The sequence below is a fragment of the Phocoena phocoena genome, chromosome 15 (genome assembly GCF_963924675.1).
Source record: "Phocoena phocoena chromosome 15, mPhoPho1.1, whole genome shotgun sequence".
Classification (NCBI taxonomy): domain Eukaryota; kingdom Metazoa; phylum Chordata; class Mammalia; order Artiodactyla; family Phocoenidae; genus Phocoena; species Phocoena phocoena.
The window spans coordinates 21,746,341-21,757,454 of record NC_089233.1 but is presented as its reverse complement, the minus strand read 5'-3'; the positions used below and the strand labels follow the sequence as shown (position 1 = coordinate 21,757,454).

Genomic DNA, 11,114 nt, shown 5'->3' with positions numbered 1-11,114 from the left:
ACGGAAATGTTTACGGCTCATTATTTGTGTTGTTATAATTATTATGACGTAACAATTATTGGGTTTAAAAAATGACAGAGGTATAAAGAAAATAGCAGTGTGTCTCATTATTCTTGAGGAAAAAAAAGCAAAACCAAATACTCACCAACTAAAAGAGAAATGAAATAGGAAAGCCAGATGGTTTTTTGTTTGTTTCCATTGTGTATTTAAAAATTGAGCCCTGGTCAAGTAGAAAGCTTTTGTATTTGTTTCTAGCAAATCCTGTAGGAACAGGACTAGTCTGTAAATCACCTCAAATCGTGTTCTTAAAGCTTTGCGTACCATCACCCAGGCCCTCACTAAAGTAGCGCTGGGAAAATTGGTCTTGATTGAATTAATTCTGTTGGGACTGGAGACCCAGGGAACTAACTGGTCCCAAGTATCCAGAGCCTTTCCAAAATGAAAGTTATACAATATGCAATATCTGGTTAGGATCAGGAGTTGCACAACCTGGGCAGGTAGAAGGGAATTCTTAGGTGATCACATATGCTAGGAGTCCAACTGCCAGGTTCTGTTGAAGCTCTAATACCTCTTTGAGATCTTTTATTATTTACTTTAAATATATTGTGTTAAAATTTTTACTACTCCTTTTAGCTTCACTAGGAGCAAAATTAGCCTGCTATTGTAGTTTAATATGCTATTTCAATCATTTTGAATTTGCATCAAAATAAATGCATGATTATTCAAAAGACAGTAGGTCTGTGAGTCACCTCAAACCATCTTCCTCATACGGCTTTGGGTGATATCACTCAGGTCCTCAGCAAAGTTTTAGCTGCCAAACATGGTGGTCTGGTTTTAGCTCAAGGGTCTGGAAAGAAGTCATCATAAAAGGGGAGGGCAGCCTTCTTCCTCCTTCCCAGCCTGGTGTAGCAGCAGTGGTTCTGGGGAGGCTGGTAGGAATTCCAGGGGAGCAGCACAGGTCTGGTGGCCAACTGAAGATCAATGATCTAGAATATAGGTTAGAAGCTGTTTTGCAGTGTGGACTGACAGCAGATTAACCAGTGTACAACAAACATTGGCCCAAATTGTCCAGAGGGAAGGGGGTTGCTGGTGCCACACCACTTGGCTGGGCTATGGAGTTAGCATACTTTTGTATAACATGTAAATAAATACCTTTCTAGGCTTAGTTTACAAGGAGCTTCCGTGGAAATTATCATATTGTTTTTTTTTAACTCATTGATGTGATACATTGGAAGAGCAGATATCCTAACATCTCAATTTGTTTCTAAGGTTTTTATTGGAGTTCTAATGCTTTGGAGATGAAATCCCCAAGTCATTTCCAGGTAGAGGATTAGGAACTTTGTACTTTGTGATTCCCAAGTAAAGGCTCTGTGGTCAGCCAGTTTGGATTTGAATCCTAGTTCTGCCACTGTACATGCTGGATGACCTTAAACAAGAGATTTAGCCACTCTGATCCTGTTTCCTGCACTGTAAAATCAGATAGTATTAGTAATATTAGAACCAACCTCCCAGAGTTGTGGTGAGGCATAAATGAAATCATTTTGTGAAGTGTTTAGCTGGTAGGTGTTTAATAAGTATTGTATTATATAAATATTATTGATGCTTTTTAGTTTATATTATTAAAATAATGAAACTACTATTAGCAGTAATGACTTAAGAGAAAGAGTATTAATAAACTTATTAGTAATGTAGGGGCCAGTAACCAGGATGCTGGTGTAACTCTTCCTTCCCTGCCCTCCACTGAGACCTTGTGCTGGGACATGCCTAGAGGGTTTACAGGCCCCTGTGCCTACACCTCTGGAAGCTCCTTGCTAAGCCTCCACAGACTCTGGGGAGAAGGTGGCCACTTGCACTTCCCTACCCTTCCGTACTGCCACTACCACACTGAAGCTGACAGTAGGGCAGGGCTGTCACTAGGGTAAGCCAAGCACAGTGACTGAAGTACTCACTTCCAGCGCAAAATTTAGGGACATACTCAGAACTCAAGATACTCAGTACTGAAGATTAAAAAAAATTTTTTTTTTTTTTTTGCGGTACGCGGGTCTCTCACTGCTGTGGCCTCTCCCACTGTGGAGCACAGGCTCCAGACGCGCAGGCTCAGCTGCCATGGCTCACGGGCCCAGCCGCTCCGCGGCATGTGGGATCTTCCCGGACCGGGGCACGAACCCGTGTCCCCCGCATCGGCAGGCGGACTCTCAACCACTGCACCACCAGGGAAGCCCCTAAAAAATTTTTTTTAAATGTAATATTGAAAAAAAAAAAAACACTAAAAGAATTCCATGATAACGAAACTACCAACATTTTAAATAAAGCTAGGATCAGGAGTACTGATTTTTCCTTTTGTTTTAGCCTCCCATATAGCACCTCATGGTACTTTTAAGTTTTTTATTTTGAAAAAATTTTTAAATGTCATATTAAAGTATTTATCTTGCTTATTGAGTTGGTTTCCCCTTAAACAGGCAGGCAAGGCATCCTGGTTACTGGCCTCTACATTACTAATAAGTTTATTAATATTCTTTCTATTAAGTCATTACTACTAATAGTAGTTTCATTATGTTAATAATGCCAAGGCAGGTGTCTCACTCCTAGTCTGTCTTCGGGAAGTGGGGGACTGTATGGTGGGCCAGGAAGAGCAAGTGGTAAAATATTTGGGAAACCTGAGACAGGTGGGTTGGGCGAGCCAGCAGCTGGCAGGTTGCCAGGAAGGTAGGGGCTCCAGGGTCCGTGGGCGGGAAAGGGGCCGAGGCAGCGATTGCTGGGTCCTCCCGCCCGACTGGTACGGGATCGGGCCTCGCCTTTGAGGGGTCTGTGAGGGGAAGAGGCTGCAAACCTGTCCGCGGGGCCGCCGGCGGGGCGCTCGGTAAAGCGTTGGAAGGAGGTACCGCGCTCTGTCGACTGGCGCCCCTCAACGGCGGGGCGAAAGCAGTTACCAAGGCCTCGGCCGTGAGTGTACGGACCTCCTCGCCCTTCCTCCTCCTCCCTAAGCCCTCCAAATCGGGATGCTCCGCCTACCCCCCCCAATCTTCCTTCCAGCCCAAGAGCGTGCTTCCTCTCCTCCCCCCGCCCCTCCCCTCCCCGCCCCAACTCCCTACAAACACGCAAAAACCCACTAGGGACTTAGAGTTAATTTTTAACTGTTTTTATTTTGGTTGTAACAGTGATTAGAAGGAAGGTTTTGGGAGGTTCAGTCAGCTTTAATTTTAATTTGACTTTAGACAAATGAGTTGACCTCTGAATCTCAGCTATTATGTAGGAATATCATTTTACCCATCCCATAGGATTTTTCTTTTTTTAAAAAATTGAGGTAAAATTCACCATTTTAAAGTATTAGAATTCAGTGGCTTTTATTACATTCACAATGCTGTGAAACTGTCACCACTCATTCCAGAACACTTTAATCTTCCGTAAGATAAACCCTGTACTCATGAGCAGTCATTCCTCATTCCCCCCACTGGCAACCACAAATCGGCTTTCTGTCTGTACGGATTTACCAATTCTGGGCATTTCTTATGTGGATGGAAATAATCAATAATCCAATTAGAGCCAAATTGAGGATGATCGTCCGGCAGACGGTCTCTCAGATAACTCTGAGGAACTGCTCCAGAGAAGCATTTTCCGCATAGTTTTATATCTCATCAGAACAAAGAACACCAAACAAGTCAAGAATACATTCCTTCAAGATTTTACAAAAACAAAAAAAACAGATCAGCCTGTATACAATGAGTCAGTATGGCCTTGGCACCTGGGAAGGGAGTCTTATCTAAGAAGTATGCAGCACTGACATCCCAGGAAGGGAGGCATTTAATCTTTATTTTTAAAAAGGACATTCTTTACTTCAGGTACCCTTTTCTTTAATGATTAAAGCAGATGTACTATGTATGTTTGATAGGCTACGAATATCCTGTTTTAGCTAGCATAAAATTCAAGTTAAATCCTGTATAAGCTAGAATGACTGCCTCATAACTCAATATGTGAAAATTTCTTCCATCACATTTATATATAGAATCATTATAATATATGGTCTTTTGTGTTTGGCTTCTTCCACTTAGCATATTTTCAAGATTCATGAGTGTTGTGTCATGTATTACATTTTGGATAACACCACATTTTGTTCATCCATTCTCACGGACTTTCGGGTTGTTTCCACTTTTTGGGTATTATGAATAATGCTACTGTGTACAAGTTTTTGTGTTGACATATGCTTTCCGTTCCTAGAAACCTAGGAATGGAATTGCAAGGTCATATTGTTACCAAGCCTAAGCTCCTTCTGCTCATCGCACAACAGGCCAATAAATCGGGAGAGGAGTTGTTGGAATAAGGAATAACGATTTTAATGGGAAAGCTAGCAGACCGAGAATACGGCAGACTAGTGACTCAAAAATCCACCTTACCTCAGTCCGAATTCGGGCTCGTTTTATATACCAGAGGGGGGAGGGGGCGGGGCCACTGTGGCACCGACCAATGGCTGAGCGGGGCTGCTACAGCTCGCGCCAGCCTCTCAGGTCTCACACCCTGAGTAGAAAGGTGCGACCCCAGAAAGCCGCCGGGTCTGAAGAAGTACCAGGTTGCTCCAGCAACGTCGTCCTCCAGGTCTAGGTGAAGCGAGGCGCAAAAGCCGCTGAGACCCCGGTGGCCACGTGGAGGCTGTTGACACACCCTTTCCTGGGATCGCTGTCTGAGGCGGCGGGCCCCCTGGGCTCAACCCGGGGCTGGCCTCACCGATCAGTTCATGACTGATGACGTGGCCTGGGAGCGGGTGTCCCCAGGGCGGAGCTCCCGCCCGCCTGCCCGCTTGCGCAGTGGGTGGCCGGCAGGTGCGGGGCCAGGCCGGTGGGCTAGGCCCAGCCGGAGCGCGGAGAGGAGCAGCGGAGCAGCCCCTGCCCCAACTGCGCAGCCGCCGGCGCCAGAGAGGGAGGAGGAAAGGGCACGTCACAGTTTGGGTTCGGGCTGGGGAGGCCGCTATTACAATATGGTAATTATATGATTAACTTTTTGAGGAATGGCCAAACTTTTCCACAGCTGCTATATACCACGTTACATTCCCACTAGCCGTGTGTGAGGGTTCCAGTTTTCTACATTCTTGCCAACACTTTCTGTTTAAAAAATTAAAATGTTTTTAAAATTATAGCCCTCTTAGTGGGTAAATGGTTTCTCATTGTGGTTTTGGTTTAAATTTCCCTAACAGCTATGTTGAGCATCTTTTCATGTGCTTGTTGGCCATTTGTATAATTTATTTGGAGAAATGTCTATAGATCGTTTTGCCTTTTATTTTATTGGTTTGTCATTTTGTTGTTGAGTTGTAAGAGTTCTTTATTCGTTCATAACGTGAAATCCTTATCAGACATATGATTTGAAAATGTTTTCCATTCTATGACTTGTCTTTTCACATTTTTGTCCTTTGATGCTCAAAAGTTTTGATTCTGATGAAGCCCAATTAACGTATATTTTCTTTTGGTGTCATATCTAAGAATGCATTGCTGAATCCAGGTTATGAAGATTTACCTATGTTTTCTTCTAAGAGTTTATTGTTTTAGCTCTTACTTTTGGGTGTTTGATCCATTTTTAATTAATTTTTGTATATATTGTGAGGTAAGAGTCCAACTTTATTCTTTTGCGTGTGCCTGTTACCAGGCCCTCTCCAGATTCTTGGACAGCAATACCATAGAAATGAATTTCACTCCCACAAGGCTCTTAGGTAAGCAAAGCTTTTTATTAAAAGGATAGTTTGTGCACAGGGGAGAAGGCAGAAAAGAGTGCCAACTCCCCAAGGACTTTCAGGGAACAGGTTTTAAAGCGAGTGTGAGGGAGGGGGCAGCAGGTGACCGATCAGCTTGTGCTCGATTCTCAGATTGGTTGGCATCAAGATGAAGTTTCAAGAATCATCAACCGTCAACTGGTGTGGGGGTCTATGCACTTGCGGTCAGCAGTTCTCATCTGGTGGGGATCTGCCTCCTGCAAAAACAATTTGGGAATGTCTGCCAGGCCTTTATCTATATCTTTCAGGGAACTGGAAAGCTTTAGGCACTTTGTTTTAAGGGATCTGTGAAGCCTGCTTGAGCAAGGTCGTTCCCTGGGTCCTTTTCAAAAATGGCTGTACTCTTGTCTTCCAGTCTCACGCCTATTTAGTTGTTTAAGCACTGTTTGTTCAAAAGACTGTTATTTAATTTGTTGAAAATCAATTGACCATAGATGTACGGGCTTATTTTTGGATTCTCAATTCTATTTCATTAGATTAAGATATATCTATGCTTATGCCAGTACCAAACTGCTTTGATTACTGTCACTTTTGTAGAAAGTATTGAAATCAGGAAGTGTGAGACCACAAACTTTGTTCTTCTTTTTAAAGAAATTTTTGGCTATCCAAGGTTCCTTGCAATTCTATGTGAATTTTAGGATCAGTGTGTGCATTTCTGCAAAAAAGGGAGCTGGGAATTGACTGACTCTGTAGATCAATTTTGGGAGTACTGCAATGCTATCAATATTGAATTTTTCATGAACATGGGCTGTCTTCATTTATTTAGGTCTTCTTTAATTTCTCTTCCCCCAGTTTTACTGAGGTATAATTGACAAATAAAATTGTACTGTATTTAAAGTGTACAACACGATGATTTGATATATGTATACCTTGTGAAAGAATTCCCACATTCAAGTTCACTAGCATATCAATCACTTCACAAAGTTGCCCCCTCTCCTTTTTTGGTAAGAACACTTACAATTTACTCTCTTAGCAAATTGCAATTATACAATACAGTATTATCAACTATAGTCACCATGTTTTACATTAGATCCTCAGAACTTATTCATCTTATAACTGAAAGTTTGTACTTTTTTGCCAACCTCTCTCCATCTCCCTCACCCCTTAGCCATGGCAACCTAGAGATTACATTTAATCTATAGATGACTTTGGGCAGTAGGAACATTTTAACAATAACTCTTCTGATCCACGAACATGGGATAGCTTTCCATTTATTTGTGTATTCAATTTCTTTCATTAATGTCTTATTTTCAGTGAATAGATCTTTCACTTCTTTAAATTTACTCCTTATTTTATTATTTTTGATGCTTCTGTGAATGGGATTGTTTTTTGTCTCCTTGTTGAACCTGTCGTTTTGTTCTTGTATTGTCTTCCTGATTTCATTAAATTGTTTATGTGTTCTCTTGAGCTCTCTGAACATCTTTTGAATAATTATTTTGAATTCTTTGCCAGGCAATTAAATTATCTCCATTTGTTTGGGGACAGTTACTGGGAGTTTGCTATGTTCCTTTGGAGGTGTCATGTTTCCCCAGTTCTTTGTGACCCTGGTAGTCTTGTGTAGGTGTCTGCACAACTGAAGAAATAGTCACCTCTTCCAGACTTTATGGACTGACTCTGGTAATGAAAGACCTTCTGTGGGTGGGAGCATGCTGGAGTCTGTTGTGACTCTGTATCTAGTGGCGCAGGCTGCCAAGGGCAGGGGCATGTGGCAGCTCTGGGTACAGGGTGGGGAATGGGGGCATGATGTCTCTCCCGGTCAGGCCACAGGGGTCCACAGCATTGACAACTATGTGGTCCTTGGTGAGCATAGTGGGGTATGTGCAATGGCTACAAGGGCTATTGGGGTCCTTGTGGTGCCTCCAGGTCCAGAGGCTACATACAAGGGCAGGCAGCAGTGGCATGGAGCTGGTGGTGGTGTGTACATACCACCAACTGGTGCCTAAGTAATGGCAGAGGCTGGTTGCGGATACACACACAGTGGTAGGGGCCAGGGCCAGGAACGAGGGCCAGGGCCACGTGAGGGTACACAGGCAGCTTCAGAGGCCCTGGATGTTGGTATATGTACATTCTGTGCCTGCAGGATCTCACATCAGACACGCACAGCAATGGAGGCTTAATGGGGATCTAGCTGGCTGGGTGCAGGTACACAGTTTATGGGGACAGCTGCAGGTGAGCCTAATGGTGCAGGCCAGTGACAGGAGATAAGGCCAGAGCTGAGTCCTCAGGCAGCTGTGGGGGCCCCAGCTGTCAGTGTGCAATTCCATGGCTGCAGGATATTGCTACAGGTATGCACACTGCCTTAGAGGCTGGTGATGGGAATCTACTATTATTGTATTGCTGTCTACTTCTCCCTTCAGTTCTTTAAATATTTGCTTTATATAGGTGCTCTGAGGTAGGGTACATAAATATTTATAAATGTTGTATCCTCTTAGTTAATTGATCCCTTTATCATTATATATTTTTTTGGAATTTTGGGTTTTTTTTATACACCAGGTTCTTATTAGCTATCTATTTTATACTTATTAGTGTATATATGTCAATCCCAATCTCCCAGTTCATCCCACCACCACCCCTCCCCTGCTTTCCCCCCTTGGTGTCCATACGTTCATTCTCTACATGTGTCTCTATTTCTGCCTTGCAAACCGGGTCATCTGTACCATTTTTCTAGATTCCACATATACACGTTAATATACTTCCTCCCAGAGGAAGCAGCATTTAACTTAAGACCTAAAGTCTTGAGAGTTTGTCAGACAAAAAGTGAGGGAAGAGAGCTCCAGGCTGAGGGAACAGCATGTGCAAAGGCTTGGAGAAGCAAAGGAGCCTGGCAGATTTGAGAAACTGAGAGGCCAGTGTGGTTGGAACTCAGAGGTGGAGTGGGGGGCAGGGTGTGGTGCAAGACAAGGCTGGTGAGGTCCACAGGGACAGACCAGCAGGGCCTTCCCAGCCATGTTAAGGTCAAGTTAATGATTCTGGGCATAGCTTGGCCTCCAATGCCATCCCACGCCACCTTTCATCTGCTCTTCTGGGTCAAGCCCTCTGACCCCAGAATTGCTCTCTACCCATGACTTTCCCTCCAGTCAAGAATTTTCTCAACCATTGCAAGTGTCTCTTGTCATCACTTCCCAAGAAATTCAATTCCTGGGGGACCAAATTCTGGCTCTCCCAGGAAGCATTTGGCAAGGTCTCAGGTACCATCAGGTAGCCCATGTTATGTTGGAATATTTACTAGGTGGAAGAGTGAGTGTTATTATCCCCATTTTATAGATAACGAAACTGAGGTTTGGAGAGATAAAGCACACACAGTTATCTCTACACTCTTTTTGACACCTCATTTCTCCCCAGTATTCCCCAGAATTTGGGAAGCTACATGGTCTGGCTGTTAGGATTCTATGACTCTGATTCTATAACATGTCAGAGAGGATGCTAAGGTTTAGGGAAACATGGAGATTTCAGGGTTCTAAAATTCCACAGTTCTAAGCCTTAGCACTCCAATAAACCAGGTTCCTGATGTGTGCTAGCTAGTCCAAGCCTGGAGAGGCAGGCACCACCCATGAGCCCTTTCCACCTGGTCTCCTGGGTCCCACCTCATAGACCAGCCAAAGGATGCGATCTGGGCACCCCCTGATAGCCAGGAGAGGATGGGAAGGAACGGGATAGTCGGGAACCTTACACCCGAGGGCAATGTTCTGGGGCAGAGGCCGGAGTTGAGAGAAGGCGGAGAGTTCCAGGTCCCGCCGCAGAGCAGACTTCCTGCTTGGCAGACAGCCTGAGTGAGCTACAGTGGGGGACCCCGGGAGCCATGGGGTGCATGCGTGATGCCAGCCTGGATGCGCTGGAGAACCTGACTGCAGAGGAGCTCAAGAAGTTCAAGATGAAGCTGCTTTCAGTGCCGCTGCGTGAAGGCTGCGGACACATCCCACGGGGGATGCTGCTGCCCATGGATGCTGTGGACCTCACCGACAAGCTCGTCAGCTACTATCTGGAGGCCAACCTCACGGCGCTCGTGCTTCGCAACATGGGCATGCAGGAGGTGGCGGAGCAGCTGCAGGAGACCTTGGGCAAGGGGGAGCTCACCTCCTCCACCCTCCGCGCAGAGGTCCAGACGAGTATGCCCTCATCTGTACCCTCCTCCCAACCCGAACATTTGCCTCTCCCCGCGCTTTCGCTTCCTGTTCCTCCTACCCTTTAATAAAAGCATCTCCTGCTGGGAAGGCTTGGTACTGACCTTGGCTTCCAGACCAGGAGATCCCTGACCCCAGAAAGACTTGGAGACACCACTTAACATTTTCTTACAGGCCCTGGAACCGTGCCAACCGAGATGAAGGCCCCTCGCCAGACAGCAGCCAAGTAAAGCCTTCAACACCCAACCTCACCTACCTGGGCACCTCACCAGCCCCGCCCCACTGCACCCCTGCACAGCCTAAATCTGTTGTCCCAAGGCCAAGAGCACCCAGAGAGCGCAAAGCTAGGCCAACCCTCCCCACCCACCTACTCACACACCTCCAGGGCCCGAGCCTGGTTGGGAGGAGAAAGGGAGACAAAGTTAAACTCATCCCACTATATGTAGAGTCCCGGTGGCATGCCCACCTTGAGCCCCACCGCTTAGGGTTGCATTCAGGGCAATTTCTGAAGAAAGCCTAGTGTTCAAGAGGGACAGGCTCCAGCACCCACCCTGGTCCCAGCTCATCCCCTCCCCTCCCTCCCACCCCAGCACTGCACTTTGTGGAGCAGCATCGGGCGGCCCTCATTGCGCGGGTCACAGACGTGGATGGGGTGCTGGACGCCCTGTACGGGAAGGTCCTGACAGAGGACCAGTACCAGGCAGTGCGGGCGGAGCGCACCAATCCTACCAAGATGAGGAAGCTCTTCAGCTTTGCTCCAGCCTGGAACCTGACCTGCAAGGATCTGCTCCTCCAGGCCCTGAGGGACACCCAGCCCTACCTGGTGGTCGACCTGGAGCAGAGCTGAGGCATCTTCCCTAGCAGCGGTCCCACAGACAATCCCTGGCTGTTCCAGCCATCTGACAAAGGGCCTGGAACTGTGGGGGGCCATATTTGACAGATGCATTTAGAAACAGACTCGTCTACCAAGCTTCTCAATCTCTCACTTTTTCATAGGAAAAAAAATTTGCAAAATGAAAAAAAAAGTGACAAGAGTATCATCTAAACAGGACAGAAGAGCACAAGCCACCGAGTGTCCCTAGGGCTCCTTCTGGCACGGACACCAGCAGGTGTCACTCCTCCCTCTGCTCCCTCCCACCTAGTGCAAGAGGGGTTATAGGTCACACTTTGCCCAGAAAACATGCCAACCACAAAAGCAGAACTTTAGGAAACGAGTTCTAGTAGCTGTTCCTTCTCTT

The 11,114-nt window shown here is 45.9% G+C and overlaps 1 protein-coding gene across 2 annotated transcripts; it reads left to right on the top strand.

The window, feature by feature from the left end:
• Window positions 1-9,554: 9,554 nt before the first annotated feature.
• LOC136135512 (apoptosis-associated speck-like protein containing a CARD) lies at window positions 9,555-10,723 on the top strand. Of its 2 annotated transcripts, none has more exons than XM_065893388.1 (2): window positions 9,555-9,813; window positions 10,407-10,723. In XM_065893388.1, the coding sequence occupies exons 1-2, from the start codon at window positions 9,555-9,557 to the stop codon at window positions 10,721-10,723; spliced, it is 576 nt and encodes a 191-aa protein (XP_065749460.1). The 2 variants fall into 2 exon arrangements, with proteins under 2 accessions (XP_065749460.1, XP_065749461.1); XM_065893389.1 differs by having other exon boundaries at window positions 9,555-9,820; window positions 10,468-10,723.
• Window positions 10,724-11,114: the final 391 nt, after the last annotated feature.

Bases quoted from the DNA above. Each gene is read 5' to 3' on its own strand.
- LOC136135512 (XM_065893388.1), top strand. From the start codon at position 9,555: ATGGGGTGCATGCGTGATGCCAGCCTGGATGCGCTGGAGAACCTGACT. The intron at 9,814-10,406 runs GCAAGGGGGAGC...AGTGTTCAAGAG, and splicing joins GCAGCTGCAGGAGACCTTGG to GGACAGGCTCCAGCACCCAC.